Source organism: Ammospiza caudacuta, chromosome 4, assembly GCF_027887145.1.
Source record: "Ammospiza caudacuta isolate bAmmCau1 chromosome 4, bAmmCau1.pri, whole genome shotgun sequence".
Taxonomy (NCBI): Eukaryota; Metazoa; Chordata; class Aves; order Passeriformes; family Passerellidae; genus Ammospiza; species Ammospiza caudacuta.
The window spans coordinates 25,104,068-25,124,323 of record NC_080596.1 but is presented as its reverse complement, the minus strand read 5'-3'; the positions used below and the strand labels follow the sequence as shown (position 1 = coordinate 25,124,323).

The following is a 20,256-nucleotide window of genomic DNA, read 5'->3' as shown; positions in this document are numbered from 1 at the left end:
TAGCAATGCTAACAGATAGTAGCTTAACAGATAAGGTTGCCTTAGATCTGTAAGTGGGACTTGGATGATTTTTTTTCTAAACAGTCAAGTCTGATACAGGGCAGGATAGCAACAAATAAACATGAATGCCCTGCTACACTCCATGGATACCCAGGGCACACAGGCAGCAGGGAGAAATGATCTCTTTGATCACAGATGAAGCACTTGAGCAGAAGTTTGAATAAAGACTCTGCCCTGGTGGATTTAATTACATCAGTTTAGAAACTGCTTGAGCGGTGTGCACACAGCAGTGATTTAATTAAGCTACGTCTGAACCTGTCCTGCTACGCTGGAGTGAACGTGAGCCCCCAGAGTTTAATCACTACAGGCAGTGGCAAATGTCTGAGGCATCAGCTGATGCGTACCGTGTTCTCATCTCTGCCAGAACTCACTGCCAAACCTGGACTTGGCACGGTGCACAGCTGGGCTGAGCCTCAAACTGTGCCCTTGCTCCCACAGGACAATCAGCTCTACCAAACCTCCACCGACTCTCTCCTTCCCTTCTGTCTGTGCTGATGTCCCTCTGGTGGTGCACTTGGACTGGGAGTCTGTAGGAATCACTCATGAATGATGAACCCCTCACCCTGGACAGCCAGGCCTGCTGGGTGCAGCATCAAGTGCTCCTGCCTTGGCAGCACCAACTGCATTTACAGGGGCAGTGCCCAGGTTTTGTTCAAGGATCACTGGATTGCTTTTACTCATCTCCTCTCAAGGACACTGCAAGTCTGAATCCATAAAGATTATGGCATTACTATGGTTTGTGACAGCTCTGTTTAAACAGAAGTGACTAGGTGTAGGCATTTCCTAGACACTAATCAAAGGCTAGAAGGAAGTGATAGGCCAGAGTCCTGCAGGGAAATTGTTACTGCAATTGCAAACTGAGAAAAAAACCAGGAAAAATGCAGAAAGGATCTTTTTAAAACCGATTACACAATTTTATAGGCAAAACCAATACAATTGGAAAGCCAATGCATGCTCTGAAAAAAAAAGTAGATCTTGAAGGCTTGTCAGATTGTTTCAATCATCTTTCAGCTTCCTAGTCAACTTAAAAAGTGATCTTGGAAAACATTTTACAGTCTTGCTGGGTTTAGTTCACAGTCGCTTTTCCCAAATATATCCTGCCACAAATCCAGATTAATGGCCCTATGCAGGTCCTTCTGCCACACAAGTAGTTTTTTCTTTTACTATTAAATCTAGTTTTCATGTGCTTTGTAAGCTAACCTGTACTGTTTTATTGACTTTGCAACAAAACTTGAAATAATGTCTACAGTAAATTCCACATTATAGCAGCTTGAAGGCCCATTCCAATCAAGCACAGATGAACAGGAGAGTAAAAGAAAGCAGCCAGCACATTGTGGGCTGGAACTATTAGATCTAAAGCTCATAACATCTCTGTTACAGGTTACATCAAGTTCCACTGAGTCACAGCATTTCCTTGTTATGAATGCATATGTATAAATACTGAGTTCAGATGAACATACTCAGCTCCACTATGTGCACCTACAATTCAACTTCAACCTGCTCTGAACAAACACTTATCTATCAAGCCTTTAAAGAGAATCAATAGAACACGGAAAAATTTAAAGCTTTCACCACCTTTTTGATGGGGATACTGCATTTAATGAGTTTTCTTCTATTGATTCCTTACACTCTAATTACAGGAAAGGTTTTCTCACTGTCTAGTTTAAATTTTCTCTCCTGTAGATTAGGACTAATTATTCCTGTCTTCCTAGTAGTAAACACTGACAAACACTGACCAATTTCTCCTATGTAACAGCCCTTACATCAAAAGAAATGAACAGACATCCAGCATAGTTCTTCTCCTCAGGACCATCTCTCCTATCCAGGACAGAAAGTTACTTCCATCTTGTGCCTGAGACTCCCTCATGCCATTTAATGTGCACTTGGGCCCAAGTATTTATAACTGTATTTATAAGTGGGACTTTAAAGGTAGAAGTCAGCCAGCAGTGACATCTGTAGTCAGTGTGGTTTCACGTGCAGCAGCACACAGTGTTCACTTGTGACCCAAAAGTCATTTTTTCTTTCCAGACTCTCAGTTCCAGGGAGCTTGTTCCCCTTTCTGGAAGCTTGTAAGACTATATCAAGAACTAAGAATTTTTAGTGTAAGGACTAATGACCAGAGATATTACTGCAGTTGTCTACAACTCAAAAAATACATGGAGGGAGGGAGGGAGTGAGAGAGGGAAAAGGCCATTGTTCATTTTATAGAACAATTCTCAACAGTAAAATCTACCTCTGCAAACAGTAAAAGGATTTGCAATAAAATTATTTCTTGAACCTCAATGCCTGTGGCTCTTCCAAGACTTTTCACTGCTGCAAGTAATTCTGGGATGTATCAATGCCTCTGGGGGGTTTCAGTGACACTTGTATACTTTTTACGAAGTAATGCATTTAGTTCTCAAAAGTACTTAAACAAAGGATGCTACAGTGAAATTTGTATGCTGCTGGAAGTAGGATACCATTCAGGCTAATCACTTGTGCTTGACCTTCACCTTTTGTCCTTTTTATCTCAAAAGCAGTTGTAGAAGCAGCAAAGCAGTATTAGTGTTGGCATTTGGGCACTTTAGTTTTCTTGTAACAAAGTTTAGCTTTCAGGAAGGGAACACTCTGCCCCGCCCCAGATCTCTGAGTACTGTCAGCAGGCCTTTTGTGCAGTGTAAACCACGATTAGGAACTGCTGAGAAAGGCCACGTGTTCTAGTCACGTGAGTAACTTTTTCAAGGAAGAGAACAACTTTGTAAGACTTACTCATTGAATTAGCTGGGATGGCAGCCTTCCTTAAAAAAGGCCACACTGCATTTCTATAAAATAAACTCCTTAGACATTTTTAGGACTGCAAAAGTAAGTAGGGGGAAGATCAGGCCTTACTTCTAAGTAAGAGTGAAAGTAACTAGGCTGATGGTGAGCTGGGAATGACCAGGAACCTGGACAAGGGAAGGCAAAGAGCTCAACTGCAGGAGGCCAAATCCAGGGATCTCAGAAGGCTCTCACACAGTGAGCAGGAACATGTTACCATATAAAATGAAGCCAGAGCCTGGTCATCAGCACAAACACAGGAGACTGCTCTGTTCCAGAAAGGAAACAGACTATTATTAATGTAAAGCAATTTACCAGGTCAGATGCAAACATTTCTGAGCCCCTCAGAAGCTCTTTGCAATTCCTTCCCTTCAGATTTCTACCAAGGACTCTTACCAGCACATTTGCCTTTGTTTTCCCCACTTTGCCTCACTGAATGGGCCAGGGGTTGTCATCTCAACAAGGAATTTATATTTTGTTTGGTACCAACGCTGGCTGCAGTACAGATGACTGAATCTCGTGTTGCAATAAAAGACTCTTGACCTCAGTGTCAATGAGAGCTGTGCTGGGTGTCACTCACCACAGCTGATGTCAGCTATTTGCACCTTGAATATTTTCACCAGCTGGCTCCTCAGTTTGTTTCCATTTTAAAGATGGAAATCAGCAGCTTAGTTTTTTCCACAGCTCCATTTGTTTCTGTCCTGATTAGAAGAGATGATAGAAACTGAAAGGAATGAAAATTTGTCTCTCTTCACAAGGTCACCGCAAAGCCTGCAGGGCTGCTCAGACCCTCTGAACCAAAGCAGCCTTCAGAGGATGCACTTGCTTTCTGACTGATTTGTGCCACCCCTCTGCTCCAAGTGATTCCACTCCTTTTCTTTGCTTTTTATTTCCCCACACATCCATATTTTCCATGCCAAGATATTTCACAACATGCCAAACTCTTTCTGCAATTTTGTATATATAATTTTATATTTATAATAAAGCAAAGCAAAAGAGCCTTTCATTACTACTCCTAGCTTTAAGATGTGGAGCTGGGATATGACTTCATCCTAGAAAAAATGCAAACCCAAGCCCAAACCAGTTGTCTCCTGGGGTTTTCTTAGCTTTTAGCTAATCATAAACATTTTGTGTGGTTTCAGTAACTGTGCCTAAACCAGACTGCATGAAGGTCAGCAGTACAAAACTAAGACACAGGATTCACTGAGATAGAAAGTTTGCACAGCTACTTAAATGTGTAAAATGATGTTTCTCACAGCTGTCAGGGAACCAGAAGCAAAACAGCAGAACAATGAAGCAGTAAGAGGGGAAAATGAATTAGAAGAGCTTATTGGGCAAACCCCCTCTCTGACAGTGTTTTGCTCGCACTGACTGAATTATTACAAAATAGGAAATAACCCTCACATACCCACATAAGACAAAAAGCCAATTTGCTGCAATAATTGCTGAACACTTGATATCCCCTATTACCAATTTCTTTCAATGTTTTAATACATAAAGGACATCTTTCTATAAAATTAGATTTTTTTCCATTTGTCTCTGACACTCAGTTTGGGTATACAGAATGAAAAAAGTTTATCCAGAAGCAGCAAGAGACATTTCCAAAACAACACCCACACAAAGGAAATTTTCTACTTCTCTTTTGCCTTAATAAATACTTTCTGTAATGGATTTTCAATATTTTTGCAGGAAGTTGTTTTATCCTCATGGGATTGATTTAAAACAAATTCATGTACTGTACAGAGGAAAGAGTTATGAGAAGGGAGAGATGTGAGGAAAGAAATGCTCGATAAACAGTAATCAAGGTGCCAGCATTTGAACTATTCAGTTTAAAGAGGATTAAACCGTCACGTTTCACACTCTGAGCGCACGTGAAATATCTGGTGTTTCATGTTCACACAGTGTTCTCAGCTAGAGCTTTCCTCCACAAACCCTTAAAGGTTTTACAGCGGTCTAGCTAAACACAGCACCGTTTTATAGATGGCAAAGTGCTTCACACAGGGAGGTGAGTCCCTCTGCTCCAAGCTGCCTCACTGCGCTCCCAGGGGCAGGACAGCTGTCCGAGCTCTGAGGCGAGGCAGGTGCCCACGGCTGGGAACCGAGCTTTCCAGAGCTGGGAAATAAACACAGTTATGGATATGCTCTCTGACACAAGCAGTGCCTCTCGCAGTCTGCACATGGAGAGCAGTTACTGCTGTACTAAAATCCCCTCCAGACCTGCTCCTGTGACACTAAGTGGGACAGAACCTTTGTGCCAAACAGGGCCAGGAAGTGGGTCATTTATATGCCACACAGATCTGCCGCCACACAACTACTGAAAGTGAAGGAATGTATCTACATTTTAGACCCCAAGCAGTAAAAAGAAGGAAGAAGGAAAACTTTCCAATATTGTGATGGAGACATACACAGCAGGTGACCAGCACTTAGTTTTCATGCAGTGAAAGTTCAGTATTGGCTCCACTGTCATATTGTTTTGGGTTTTTTTTAAGGAAATCTGAGTACCTCCTATGATTTCATGATTCATCAAGTTGACAGTTTAAGAAAAAAAACCATTACACAGGCCATCCCCCCCCCCCCCCCCCCCAAATGATCTCTCCTAAATTCAGGATTTGTATTTCTGATTTTTGTTCTTTATCACCAGATTTTTCTTCAGACCATGTACTGTTTTACACCAATCAGAAAATATCTGCTTGTGAGTGCTTTCAAGGTATTAAAACTTGTTTTGTTTGTTTTTTAAGTAGTGCAAACACCTTTCTGATCCGTTTGTCTTACTGCCAAACGTGTTGCAATAAGTAGGTGGGGTTTGCTGCACACTTTGCAGATGCAGGAGGCCAAAGCATTCCTGCTGTGACTGAACCAAAGGAGAGGTTTCACCTCAGTACAGAGGGAGCAAAGTTTACCTTGGGTTTCATACCTTCAGTGAAAGACAACTCACAACTCCTCCTTTCTGGACATTAATATAGCTTCTAGAAATGTCACCATGTTGCTCTGCTCAGGTGAGGATTTAAACAAAAGAGAGGGGGCCTATTCACATTTGTAAAATTATCACTCAGTTACCTGCTTGGAGGGCCTGTATTTTTAAGTGAGTTGTCAAAATCCTCCCTATTATTGAACTTCCTTGCTCTACACTTAAAAGGGACTCCTTAACATGAAGACATGCTGGCATCTCACAGGAAAAACCCATTTGGTGCTAAGGCTGAGGCAAAAGGTGCTGTGGAACACTGTGAGGCAGTAGAGATTCCTGGAGACTCCTGCCAGGAGACCAGCCAGCCCTGCAGCCACTACAGGCTCAGCAGTGCAGCTCAGTGTGCACTGCTAACACACTAATTTGCCAGCTATGTCCAGGAGGAGACCTCTGTGTTCTCCAGGATGCCAAGACAGAGATTAGCAGTGTTAATCCCAGTGTAACAAGAGGGCTCATTTTCTCTGGCCCATAAATAACTCCTGCAATAATTCAGCCTCTTACTTTAAAAAAAACAAGAACACATGGATGGGGATGGGGACACCAAAGCCAAATAAAACCTTACCAGGTAACCTAAAAGCCAGTTGTACTCTCAAAGTCACAGTGGCTTTTAGCAAATACATTATTTTTACTGAGCACCACCAAAATCACAGCGGTCAGTGGCACCAAATGTACATGCTCGTAACCTGGCTGCATTTTTTTCTCAAAGAGATCATTAAATGTTTAAGAGGCATAGCCATATCTCACTGTAGGAATGCCCTTAGTAACACAACACTCCTGCTTATGTCATCTCACAGAACTCTGCTCCTTTCATCCACTGAAAATTCCTTTCTCTCCCAGGGAAAACTGCAAATTAATCTCTGTATGCTGTTGAAAAACAGATCTGCTGTTACTGAGAGGACAGCAGCGACCTCAGAAAGGGGACTGCCCATGCAAACAGCTTATCAGTGCTTTCCATACGTGACAGGTTGTCCCTTCAATACAGACACATTGTTGTTTTCTTACCCACTAAGATTGTGGCAACATGGTTAAGTTGAAACTAATTTGGTTACCAAAACATCATCCCAAAGATTTGTACTTCAGACCTCTCCGTTTTTACTGAACCAGTGGCGGTAAGTGATATCCATCCAAAACTTACCTGTTCAGCAGGAAAGATTGTTTTGTTAAATTACCACTGCCAACCCCAAAAATCCAGCTTCATTTATTCCTATGAGAGACTGACTGTGGAGGGATAGAATGTAAGAAAATAGTGCCGAAGGTAGTCTCACACCTGACGAGTTGCAGCTGTACTAATCACCAAACATTAGGAACTGGCCTGCCCTTAATGGGCCACAGCTGTGTCCAATAAGAAGACAAGTGCTACAGAAGAGTGAGTTAGGAGAGAGCTGGAGTTTGCTGGCTGTGCAGGAGTCAGTGCTGTGAGGAGCTGTCCATGAGAAATCACTAAGAAGGTATGAGAGATTTGAAATAAGATGGCAACAACTGATAGAGCGTTCTTTACCAGTTTTGGTCTTACTGTGTATGTTTTCATTTGGTTAGGAAAAAAAACAACCACACAAGTACTACATTTTTATTTGTATGGGGTGGGGGAGGGACTCCTGTGTGAAATCAGCCTGTGAATCAGTGGTGGTAAATTCCCTGGTTTGTTTTGTCAATGTCAGTATACTTCAACAGAGGGGAAATGTTCGTATTAAATTTCATTGCTGATGGCTACCTGTACAGACCCATCATTTCAGCCCTGTCCCACCCCTTCTTTTCAGTCACCCTCACACCTTTGCACAGAGTATATGCGTAGGCACACCACTGGAATTTATACCCATCATCAACGCTTTTCGCACATATTTCCCAGATGAAGAGATTTTTAGGTTAGGTTTGTGAGGGACCTCTGGAGATCATCCAGTCAAGCTCCCCTGCCAGGGCCAGGTCACCTTGAGCAGGTGACACAGAAAGCAGCCAGGTGAGGAGAGAACGGGACTCCACCACCCCCCTGAGGTTTCTCTTCGAAGCGCTCCACAGGCCCGGGCGTGGGAAACCATTTTTACCACGGCGATCATTACCACACCGCTTTGCTTCCCACACACTCTTCCCGAGGGCACGTCCGGGCTGGGTCGGCGGAGCACGACGGACATCGTGAGGGTGGGTTTTGCGCGGTGCGTGTCCCCCCCCCGGGGCGCGTCCCCCTTAGCGCCTCCCGCCATTTCCCCTGAGGGAGCGCGCGGGGCCCCGCGAGCGGGAAACCGCGGTGGGGGGGGGGGGGGGCTCGCGCCTCGCTCCCGCGGCACGTGCAGCGCCGGCCGCACTTCCGGCCGGGCGGGTACTTTCGTGAGGGGCAGGACCGCGCCTGCGCCGTCAGGCCGCGCGCCGGCGGGGCGGCCGCTCCCGGCACAGCGCGCGGCGTCCCCTCAGCCGCCCCGGCCGCCCGGAGCTGTGGCTGCTCCTTCCTCCTTCCCCCTCCTCCTCCTTCCTCCTCCCCTTTGGGAGCCGGCGGCGGGCGAGGAGAAGCGAGTGCTGCGGCCGGCATGTGAAGCGGGGCACCCCCTGGCCGCCGCTTGCCTCAGGTTCCTGCCCGGTTCTTCCTGGGGCTCCGCTCGCCATGAAGAAGTTTTCTCGCATGCCCAAGTCCGAGGGGAGCGGCGGCGGGACGGCGTGCAGTGGCTCCGGGAGCGGCGTGGCCCTGGGCAGGGCGCTGGCGGTGGGGCGGTACCAAGTGACCCCCGAGGAGCCGCTTGCCGAAGGTAAGAGCGGGCCGGGGGCGGCGCGGACGGGCCGGAGCCGGGCCCTCCCGGCCCCGGGGAGTCGCTCGGCCGCGGGGAGCGGCTTGCGGGGCTTTGGGCTGAGCTGCTTCGGCCGCTCCCTGGGCCGGGGGCTCGTTGGGGCGCTCGGGGTTCCCCGGCTCGGTGCCTTGGGTGAGTGAGGCGCGGTGAGGTGTCAGCGGCGCCTCCTTCAGCTGCGTGTTTTGCTTTTGCCCCCTACGGTGAGGGAAGAGAACGCAAACAAACCCGACAAAATAAAATTCTTGGTCTTTCTTGGTGTAAGGCAGCAGATTGGTGTCACGGGTGGAAGTGCAGTGCTGGCAGGTTGTGCTGTGGAGCCTCTCCCCTCGCTGCAGGGTTCTCGGCTTGTGCTTCTTGTGGTGAACTTGCACTTGGTGTCGTCGGACTTGCACTGGGACCGAAGGAAGAGTTGTAGGGTTTTTGTAGCCATGGGGTTGGCTGGACTTTCTCAGCTGTATTACTTCACTAGGTGCTGGCATGGGACACCATCAGAAGAGCCATTTTTGAGTTTTGCACTGAGTTTTGCACAGTTTTTCACACTGTGGGAAACAGTGTGGTGTTTGTCTTCCAGAGCTGGTAATTGATGTGATGTGTAAAGTCATTTGCTTCCCAGGTCACTGAGTTTAGGGCTAGTTCTGTATATTTCATAGTTACTGAATGTTTACAATGCAATGCTTAGGATGTTGTGGGTGAAATAATATATCTCTGTCGATTTCATCAGTGTGTCGCTTAGACTTTGTAAATATATTTATGTGTAAGTACACTAGTTAACTTTCGCTGATTTTATGCATTTCTTGGTGGAGATTTAAGATGTGGTTTTAGCAAGTGCATGTAGATAATATCACTAATTGGCATGGGAGCACAAAAGTGGCACTTAGCTTTTCATTGCTGTCTAGGAATGATTTTCATAGAAAAGTGGATTTGGTATGCAATATTTGGAATGCAGTGTTTTGTATTTGGGCTATGAAGATGGTGTCAGGAATTAGCCACCTGCATACCTGGTTGGCCTTGCTGGGAGCTACTTCCAAGTCACTGCAAGAAGGTCTGACAGCAGGTCATGTCTTGGCTGGGCTGATAGCAACATGGAGATTAAAAAAAAAAGGCAATAGACTCTTTAACAAATTGAGGTGGTGTCACAGAAAATGTATGTAGTGGAGAGGAGAGAAATTTTATAGTGCTTTGTTCAGTGTAGCAGATTGTTAAAAGTTTTCTCACAATGTTCTGTGTTTAGAGTCACTACAGATTATGGGTTTTTTTTTCTTTTCTGTAGCTGGCAGAAACAAATTGACAGCCCTTGGGGGCCAGGGGAAGTCCAAATTTACCATGTGACTGTTGTGTGAATTAACTTCCTACTTTCGAGTCTGAAAGATGTTTTCTACTGCTTTTTTTATTCTTCAGGTTTTATGTGGTGTTTTGAGTCTAGATGCTTAGGATGAGAACTGATAAGGGTCGGGGCAGTGGAAATTTGCTGCATCCTGAGAAAAGTCTCCAAGCTGTCCCTGGAGCGGGTCAGTAGGGAGGAGCCGAAGGGGCCTGGAGGATCAGAAAGGAACAGGTGGCACAAGCGCAGGGTTGGGGAAATAGGAGGGGCCGGGCTCTCCCAGCTCCTCTGCCTGCCGGGGAGCAGCTGGGCTGTGACAGGGGGTGTGTGTGTGCCGCAGGTGTGTGCCGGGGGAAGGGCTCTCTGATTGAGTGTCCCGGTGGCGCTCGGGTGCTCCGAACTGACACCAGGCTTTATGGCTCAGGAGATAGCGTTGTATCTGGGAATAACTCGTTGACAATCAATCCCTTGCCTCAGTAGCAATTAATAGTAAGAATTGTGTGTTACTGCTGCTACATTAGTCATACTGCTACCTGTAACTAATGCTGAATGCTTTACAAATCCCCTGGTTAATAATCTTTCTCATGGGAGGGCAGTGGAGAAAAGTTTTTTCCTGTCCTCTTTGCACAAGGCATTTTTTTCTTTCAGTTTCTGAAACTGAGTTTAAGTGAAGCTTGTGAACTTGTCAGGTAGTTCCTATTACTCATGCTGATGAAATAGCTTTTAAGATGCTAATAGCCATCCAAGTTAGAGCTTGTGTTATGAGGCATTAATGATTGATCTAGTTAACAAATCTAAAGATCTTAACAAATCTATTTAATAGGAGATACAGCTCTGTTCTGTTAGCAGAGCTGTGGTATATTGTGTTTTTATTAGCTATTAGAATTAATAGCATGATATGTCTGTTTTATGCAAGCTGTTAAACCCCCACCCTCTTTCCAGCTTTTGCTCTGAGTAATCTTAGGAAGGCAGCTCCTGGCATTGTGGAGGATGGAGGCTCCTGGGAACTGGAGGACTGGCAGTGGTCATACTGAGAAGCTGGGGTTGTAATGACCTTCCTGGGTTGCAGGGCTGGATCTTGGTGCAGATTTCCCATGTTGATGCAGGTGTTGCCCTCCAGATGTTTTTCTGTAGTCTTTGACAAAATGGTTTTGTTGCAAAGTTCTAAAGGCAGAAGTGTGGAGCATTATTATCCAGTTGTTCTGAATAAAGTATAATGCTATCTAAAGGAAAAGCATCTTTTTGACTGAAGAGGGTGTGAAGTTGAAGAGCTGTAGTCTTCAGCTGTAGTTAGGCTGTTAGATGGTTTGTTTTGTTCCAAACTCACCTGATCTGTGATGACTTCTTGGCCTCCATAGCCTAGTGGTCAGTATGCTTTTTGATGGAGGTATGTGTTTTTACGTTTTATTTCTCAGAGATGGGAAAAGCAGTTAATTTGACTGAAGGTTTGATGTAGAAAATTAATTCCTATCCATTTTGAGGGCAAGGTAGAAATATGTGGAATAAATGTCTGATAGAGTTGAAGGCTTTGTCTTTTTATTGAAGCAGAGTATTTGCAACGCAGCTCAAGTTGGGAAAGTGAAATCTAATGAAAATAGGGGGAGTTCTCTGTTCAAAGTTTGAGGTGGTGTTTGGGGAACTGAAGTTATGGGAACTCCAGTATTGAAAAAGACTTTATACCTCAGAAATTGCAGCAAACTGGAAATGGTGAGGTATGAAACATGCTTAAAAATGTCAATGCAGAACAGCTTATGTTGTGAAGAGTGAAAATGAAACTTAAAATTAGCAAGTTGTCAAAATATTGTCTTACATGGGGAGGAGATGGAAAGTTGTGGCTTGACATAGTGATACTACTTACTTGTTTGTCTTGACTTGGACTTCACTAAGTCCTTTTTGCTTAATAACTGCAGTAAAAGTGATTTTTCTGCCTGTTATGAAGGTAGGCATTGCAAGATGCTCATTTCTGTCTTGATTGCTTGGCAGGGCTTGAGATGGTGAAACTGAATTCTCTAAGTTGGCTCTAAGTTGTCTTTGCACCAGGAGCAGACCAAAGAGGTTTTGGGAAGTGTTGTAATTGAATATATGGGTATGTTTTTAACAAGTGCAGATGAAGCAAGGAAGAGGCAGTTACAGCTGTTAAAGAAAAGGCTGGAGGACTCTCCAGCTTCTTCCTTCTCAAAATTGACTAGATTGGTTTGGAAGCTGATTTGTGGATGGGGAAAGATGGTCATCATCTGCTTTTTGTTTTCATTCAGAATTGGTTAATGGAGCTGTGGGGCATATGCTGTTGTATCTTAGCAAAATAAAGCAGTGCTGTGTAGTGTTCCCCCGCAGCGGTTTGCACTCTGTCCAGCCAGTGCACCGCTGAGGAGCGTGGAGGTGAGATGCCAGGCTCCTTGAAGGAGGCCTGGGTAGTTCTGCGTGCCCCAACTCTCAGAAGTACCTAGAGGGGATGCAAAGCAGCTGTTCTGCTCTGGACAGCAAAGAGTGAGCATGACACTTGGCTGGTCTTGTGCTCTGACTTTGCTGTGCCCTGGGGTGTGTGGAAAGAAGTGGTGTGCTAGTGGACACAGTGGTTTATTTTTGTCGTCCAGGCTGATAAAGCAGTGAGTCCGGGGCTGTGTGGGGCTGGGCCTCTGCTGCTGTGGCTTGGGGGTGAGTTGCTTTTCCAAGTGACCTTGTGTCTAGGGCTAGAGAGGCAGGGGAAAGGCCACTCAAGTGGTATGAAGTTCATCTGTTAGGTACTTTAAGTATTTATAAGTTGATTAGTTCATCTTTGTGTAGTAGAATGCTTGCTTTTTTTAGTAGATATGGTGGTTAAAGCACATCTGTGAAAAGGGGCCTCTCAATAGCAAAGGTAGCTTGGTTCCTTCTAGGTGGTGTGCAGAGAAACAACCAAATTCCCAGGAGGTTCAGTAACAAACTGCTCATCAACCCACAGAGGGTCAGCAGCTCTCTCCCCATCTACCTGCTCTGGGGGTCAGCTTGCCTTTCTCCCAGACAAAAGCTTTCAGCAGGTCTGAGTTGCTGCAGGCCCTGGGTCAGTCACCGCCATTTTGGGTGCGGCTGTGGGTCAGTTGCCGCCATTTTGGGGCAGGGAGGGAGTCAGTGAAACCATTATAGTGTGGGGCAGGGGAGGAGCAGTGGCTGTCTGACTCTGCAGAGCTCACCCTGTTAGCCCACACAGTTCCCACCTGGTTATTTTGAGCCAGTCAACTGTTCCTCCAGTGTCTTACACCAGTGAAGGAATGAGCTGCTTGTGAGTTCTACTGTCCTACTTGGTATGTAGTGTTTGTAAGTACTTGATCACTTGTGATTTGGTTTGCCTCTTACATTCATACTGTTATAGCTGAGGCCTAAGAAAAATGTAGCCTTAATTGAGAGGAATCCAGGTCCTGTTTTGTGAGCTCTTGTGCTGTGTGTTTGTAGGTAGTCATGCTGTTTATTTAAGTTTTTCCAAACCGCTTTTGAAATTGAGCTTGTCTTGAATGTTCTGTTGTGGTTGTTGTTTTTTCTACCTTATGTCTCAGCAACAGCAGTTCAGTTGGTAATCCAAGTCAACGAACTTTGTGTTGTGCAGGATAAGTTACTATTGGCCTTTGTTTACCCCCACCTCAATTAACCTCTTAAGCCGTCATTTTTGGTCCCCAGAGCACGGCATTGTGAGGATTTGCAGCTCCAGCAGCTTCTGTAAATTTGGAAGCAGGCTGCAGTATGGCTGACACTGCTTCATCTCCTCTCAAGGTGGAGCTTGTTTGTTGTTTTTTTTTCTGGAGAGGTAAATAGAGAGAGATGCCGTTGTAATGGATCTGTGGACTTTAGTACTTCGAAGTGTTTCCACGAGGTGTGGCCCCTGTTTTTAACTCTGGGAGAGCTTATTTCTCTGGCAGGTGTTATGAATGTAGTATACCTGGTGCAGGGTTACTTCTGCTGGGGTGTGCTGTTGTTCTCCTATGAGACAAAAGTGACATGTACAGTACTGGTCTTGGTTAGTTTGGTTATTGCATGTGACTTGCTGCTCTGTAGAAGCTGCTCTTTTATTTTCAGTTGTAATCTAGTTCGGTTGTTTAGGTGGATTATGAGCTGGAAGGCTGTCTGGAAGGCTAACTTGTGGCATTTGAGTTGGTTTGGTCATGTCGATTTTTTTCCAGAGTGAAACATTTCTGAATCTGTTTGCACATAACTGTAAAGGTCAAGCCTGTTATTCTGTCTCAAACAGTTCTGCTTTGCTAATAATGGAGTAGCAGATATGGTTTATTCCAGTTCAAGATGGAAGGGAGAAAAAGCAGAGTGAGTGCTTGAAACTGACTTTTGTTTTGGCTGAAAGCATAACACAATACACATGAAGCTCTTCTACACTCCCCAAAATAGTCACAGCTGCCTTACATCAAGTGTATCTGCAGACTGGCAGGTGCTGAGATCCTAGACCAGCTTTTGATTTCTGCGTGGTGAAAGATGGGGGAGTCTGTGTTGTGTGTGGGGGGATTTTCTTGGGACCTCCTGAGCCTCATGAAGGCAGCTCACATGGAAAAAAGTGTTGTTTGGCTAGCACAGCATGGAGCTGTGCTCTTTGTAATGAGCAGGCAAACCAAAAGCAATCTGGGGATTTGGATGTGATCCTTGTGTTACACATTCCCTTGTCATGCAGGTAAATGTCTGTTTTCATATAATGTAGCACACAGAATCAAGCTCCAACTCAGTCAGTCACACATCTGGTGTGCTGGGCACTGTGGTGGCACTTGGGCAGAGCACTTGCTCTTGCTGTGCTCTTCAGAGCTGCTGTGTGCTTCTGGGACACAGGTGGAGAAAGGAACAGGTTGGGAAACATCTGTAGGCTGACAAAGGCATCTATTGTACAGCCAGGGCCAAGTTCAGCTTTTAGGGCACGTGGTCTAATGCTCTTTGATTATCCAGTTATTAGTGCTTGCATGCCCTGCGGACACTCCTTCCTGCATCGTGTATGTGTGGACGGGTGGTGTTACACCTTTAACTGCACACAATTATGGTCTTTTTTGAGGATGTTATCCCTTTAATTTTTGTGTGGCCTGCAGTAGTTAAGTGAAGAGGAAGTAGTAATTCCAAGCTAAGTTTTCAGGCTAGTGGCTGAGAGTCAGATGGTTACAGGAGAAGGAATTTGGTTTGTAGCAGTGTCATGTTAATATCACTGTTAATATCACTTTCCTGTGCCAAATTTTGAGGGAAAACAGATGTGACAATGCGTGTGCCATCTACTTGCCTTCTTCCTTGCAGATGCATTTTGATAAAGAATGTTAATGTTACAGTATTCCTAAGGAGAGGGTATGTGTGCAGATGTGCTGCTGGAGAAAGCTCTTGGACACCCTCACAGGATAAGGCAGCATGGGAGAATGGAGGCTGTGTTAGCTGTGTCTGAGAAGGACATGGCATAGCTTTTAAAAAGGCTATGCAGGATCTTAAATTTTTTTGGGGTGTGTTTTACTGTTTTAACAGACTTTTTTAGAAATTAAATCTGTGTCTGGTGTGTCAGCGTGGAAAAGAAAAATGGTTGGATAAAAGCAGTAGAACTCCTTTTCAGACCTAGGTTAGCTAGGACCCAGTAATTGTTGGAAGAGAGTATGTGTTTCTCTGGGCTGTTGTCAGTGTGGTAGCAGAGCTGTCAGTCAGTAACCCTTATGTTACCCACAGGGAAGGGTTCCTGAAGTGGTTCTGTGCATGGAGAACAGAAGTTAATACCAGGGATGGGCTCAGTGTCCAGGGAGCAGCACAGTCACTGGCACACTTGGCTTTGGCAGTAGGGAAAAAAGAATGAGCATGTCGTGTTGCATAAGCTTGTTAACCGAGTGAGCTCAGCTGCCCTTCCAGCTGTGGCAGTTGGTTGGCTCTGTAAATGTGCACATATGCTCTTTGGATGCCGCCTCTGGTTCAGAGGGGAGGTGTTGGAGGTGCTCAGTTGGGTCGTGCTGCTTGTCTCTGGCAGCTTTGGTTTGGTTTACAGTGTTTTGTTTGTCTTCCTTCTCCTAATTCCTTAACCTTGTGCTATATTTTGCTTGCTGTAGCTATTTTTTGCCTCTGTGATGTTCTAGCTAAGCTGGCTGCCGCAGTTGAAGGAATTGGTGTTTGTAAGCTGAGCTGTGTTAACTGACACTATGAATGCTCTGTGCCTGCCAAAGGGCAGTGTGAGAGTTGGGTGGTGCCTTGGGGACTAACCCAGAGCACAGGCAGGGTCAGTCACTGGCCTGATTGTAACTTGATTGCATCAGATGCCGTCCTTTTCCTAAGAAACCGTTATATTTACAAGCATCTGTTAGGGAATGCAAGCTTTTCCTCATTTGTGTTTGTGGACTTAGTTTAAAATCTGTTCATGTGCTGGATGAGCAGCTGCTTCCTGATGTGTTTGGGATATTTGCCTGTTGGTGATGCCTGGAGCTGACAGTGTGAGGGTGGTGGCAGGTCCCAGTGGTGCCAAGCAGCAGTGCCCTGGTGCAGGTCACGTCATCGCTGCTCGGTTGTTGTGCTGAGGCAGAGATGGCTTGTCCTGCGTGTTCTCCTCTGGTGGATGGGGGCGTGTGGCGATCCTGAAACCCCTGCTCTCCTCCAAGAGGAGTCTGTGTTTCTCTGCATCACTGTCTAGCTGCTGATGAGAAAGGAGCATGAATTGCTCTGCTCCTGCTTCCCTGGTTGTCTTGGGAATGGATTTCAGTCTCCTTCAGTGTTTGTCTCCTGGTTAAGGAGGTAGGAACCTTTCCCTTCCCCTCTACATTTGCGTGTTCCTTGCTCACGCTTGTCTGGGTTGGTTACATTTTTCTGTTTCCAGTGGGATTGTCTTGGGTATGGGTGGGTTCATCTGTGAAACTGGGTCTCTGAACAGAGGCAGGGTGGAAGAAAGTAGACAAATGAAGGTTGCCAACTGGAAATAAAAAAACCCCCAGCTTTGATCCTAGGTGACTGTCGTAATGAAATAAGGAATGTTTATTTTGGTTTGATAGCAGAAAACATGCTGCTTTGTCCTTGAGCATCACGTGTTAAAGCACTCTTGTCTAGTGGAACTGAAAATTGGCACACTTGGGACTGGTCTCCCTGTAAAGGTAGAGGAGTCTTCCCTTAGTCTTGCTGATCATTAGGTCTGCTTTGCTTGTGAGGCTAGTGGGGAAAGTACTGAACAACTGATTATAGAGACTCAGGTGCAGGTGAACGTCTCTGAGCAGTCTTTATCTTGGTCTTCAAGAGCTATCAAAGCTGGAATTGCTGCAAAGAGCATCACATGGCTCTTGGAGAGCCATTACTCCAGAGATGGAGAAACAAAGATGAAGGGGTTTGCCCCGAGTCATATGAGTCTGTACAAGAGATAGAGGTAGAGTTTGGAACGTCCTGGCTCTGTGATGGCTTCTTCCTCATCCCTTCTGTAACATGCTGTGCCTTAATTGCCACATGCAAAACTAAGATAGGAATTCTGATGTTACAGGCTTGAGGAGATTTTATTCAGAGTCATGGGTATGTTTGGCTTCCTTCCAAACTTGCATGTTATTTAAATGGGTGGATTTGTTCCTGTGGTGCCTAGAAACTTCAATAGGCAAGTCTCTACCAATCATGTGCCCAAACATAGGGATGGTCCAGTTCCTGGTTTGTTTCAGTTCTGTTGAACTGACTCATTTAAAAAAATTTGTTACTCTGGTTGTGATTGCTATCTGTGCATCTTGTCTTAGCAGTTGTAATGAGTAATTGTTGCAGCTTCTTATGAAACAAAAAATAGCTTTGGAAGTGAGTGATTAATATGACATTTTCTTATGTTCTTTTGCAATTCCTGCAGGTTGAAAAACTGAATGTGCTTTTATTCAGAGAAATTGTTGCTGAACAAGTTTTTTCTTGTTCTGGATGATTAACTTGCATATAACGATGAGAGTGGTGCAGAGCAAATAGATCATTAAAGAATGTAAGGCACTAAATTCTACTCTGCTGATGGGTCTGTATAAGAACCTGACCTGAATACAATCTGTGTTGATGTGACTAGAACAGGAAGAGTGAATGAAATTTAGTGTGTCAGCATTAGACATGGGGGGCAGGTCTGGTTTGTGTGATGTGCAGTAAAATTAATTATTTGGAGAAAAGCAAATGAAATAATGGTTTTCTTTGGGCCTTGCTGTTGTGTCTCGGTAGAGATCAGTAGCACAGTCTGCATCTATGGAGTTGAGACCTTTAACTTGCCATGAGTTTAGGTGAATTGTCACTTGGCTTTTACATTGTGAGAACTTGTATAGGCAACAGGAGGAGGATTTGATCCCAGAAAGAACTATCCAGAGTTGTCTTAGGCAATCTGAAGATAGAAAAGCAAATTTATGTTGTTTTGGCAACTCAAAAGAAGTAGTTTGCTGCATTTTATTTGGTCTAGTCTTGTAGTCTTAGAGTTCCATCCATCTTGGTGTGACTTTACAGTATTATCCTTCCAGCTTTGTGCTTTTCTTCAAATATTTGATTTCTCCATTAAACATTTTGTGCTTTTCTCATGATTTGCTGTTTTGTTAAACTGACATCAAATTGTATGGCTGTGTTTCCCCAAACCTATGAATTTCCAGATTAGTCCATTTAATAAATATCTGTGCTATTCTGAGTTACCACTGTTGACTGGCTTCTTGAAACATGGGAGTTGTATGAGAGATATGAAATGATTTTGATCATCTTGATTCTGCTATTTGTAATCCTGTTGCCATTGCAGCCTAGCTTGTTTATTTAAAATTATCAAGCTGCTTAGACTGTTATGAAATTTAAGTGTGTTGTTTTTTTTAAATTGTCAAATATTACAGTGTGAAGTTTGAAATCCCAAGCACAGAAGTGCTGCAAGGTCTTGAGAGATGCTTTATATGCAATTTGGAGTGTTCAAATATATTCAGCATGTACCAGGTAGACGTTCAAGAACTGCCTGTCCCCATGCAGGTGCTAAGCAAGTATTATTGCCTGAAATGGCTTATAATTCTGTTCATTGTTGTAAGCAGGTCAGATCTCAGATATTGTGCTGTTGTTACAGGTTACTGGTCCCCTGTTGATCTTAGACTGGCTAAGTCTGTATCTCAGCATCCACCTTTGGTATGCTGGAGTTTAAACATGCACCAGTATTTGCAAACAGCTAAAGACTTGTGAGGTAAGATAATGAAAATCCTTCTTAATTATCCATATTGGGTGTTTTAGCTCTAATTCTAGTCATGCTCCTGGAAGAAATGGTCAGTGAATTATGCTCTGATGTGAGGGTGAGTGAGACTGTAGGCTCTTGCTAGCGGGGAAGAGATGGGCTTCATCTTGCTCATTTGTATGTGTGAGATGCCTTGAAAAAGGAGGAAAGCAGAGACTCTTGCAGTGACATCTGCCTCAGCCTGAAGTGCCGCAGGCGTTACAAACGGCTTGGTTTGTGTCTGCGTGGCCTGGTGGCTCTTGTCTTTGTGTGGCAGCCAGAGGTGGCACTGCTCCAGGGCGCCGCGAACCAGGCGCTGGGCCGGAGCCGGGCTCTGTGTGCCGGCCTTTGTTCCCGTGCCGCGGCTCGGGGGCATTCAGTGCGCTCTTAGGCTTGGGGAGCCCTGCTTGGCTGGGCGTTCCTAGCCCTCCGCATGGAAATCACAATCCCAGCAGTGATGGCAAGGAAAATGAAAGGCCAGCTAGAGAGCAAGTTAGTGTTTGGTAGAGATAAGGTGTTTGTTTTCTTAACAAACTTTAAGTTACTGGTTGGTAACTATATGGTATGGCAATTAAGTTCAGTTCCCAAAAAGTCATGCATATTGTATTTGCATATTGGCTATGGATTATCTACCTGCTGATTTAAGTAACTTGTAACTATATTTGATTTTTTGATTTTACTGGACGTAAAATCAAGCTTTATAAAAAAAATTAGCGAATGACATTTGAAATTCATCTAGGAAACAAAATGAGTTCATGCTCGTAACCTCACCATTGTAGAATGGTGAATTCTGTCGAGCCTGTATGCACGGATCATGTCCTTGTGGTTTTTCAGCTCACTCTGTTTTCAGGTCAGACTAAACTACAGCTGGAGCTGAGTTCAGTGAGCAAAGACAGGAGATGGGGAAGACATGCAAAAGATAAAACTGCTGTTCAAATTTTTCAGATTTTGTGATTTTTTTTTTTGTAAACTGTGCTAGTGGATGCTCATTGTAGGTGTCTTATCAAGGTCTTGGGTGAGTTGAAAAGCTTTCTCATGACGAGCACAGGTAAGTAAGTAGATGTTAACAGTAATTTTCATAGTAAATAAATTGAACTGTTGGTGATCTGCTGGCAACCTTCCTTGGTCTTTTCCTTATAGACAGGAAGTATTACTTGACTTAAATACAGACTTCTGTTAAACACAGTTGCAGAGTTAAATGCAT

General features: G+C 44.6%; 1 protein-coding gene across 3 annotated transcripts in view; it reads left to right on the top strand.

The window, feature by feature from the left end:
• The first annotated feature begins 8,197 nt into the window (after nucleotides 1-8,197).
• BMP2K (BMP2 inducible kinase) overlaps nucleotides 8,198-20,256 on the top strand; it is a 49,116-nt gene continuing 37,057 nt past the window's right edge. For all 3 annotated transcript variants that reach the window (XR_009274656.1, XM_058803558.1, XM_058803557.1), the window contains exon 1: nucleotides 8,198-8,553. Coding sequence is in view for 2 of the 3 variants with exons in the window: in XM_058803558.1 (XP_058659541.1) it covers nucleotides 8,412-8,553 (142 nt within the window). In the remaining variant the exon portion in view is untranslated. The remainder of the gene's footprint in view (nucleotides 8,554-20,256) is intronic.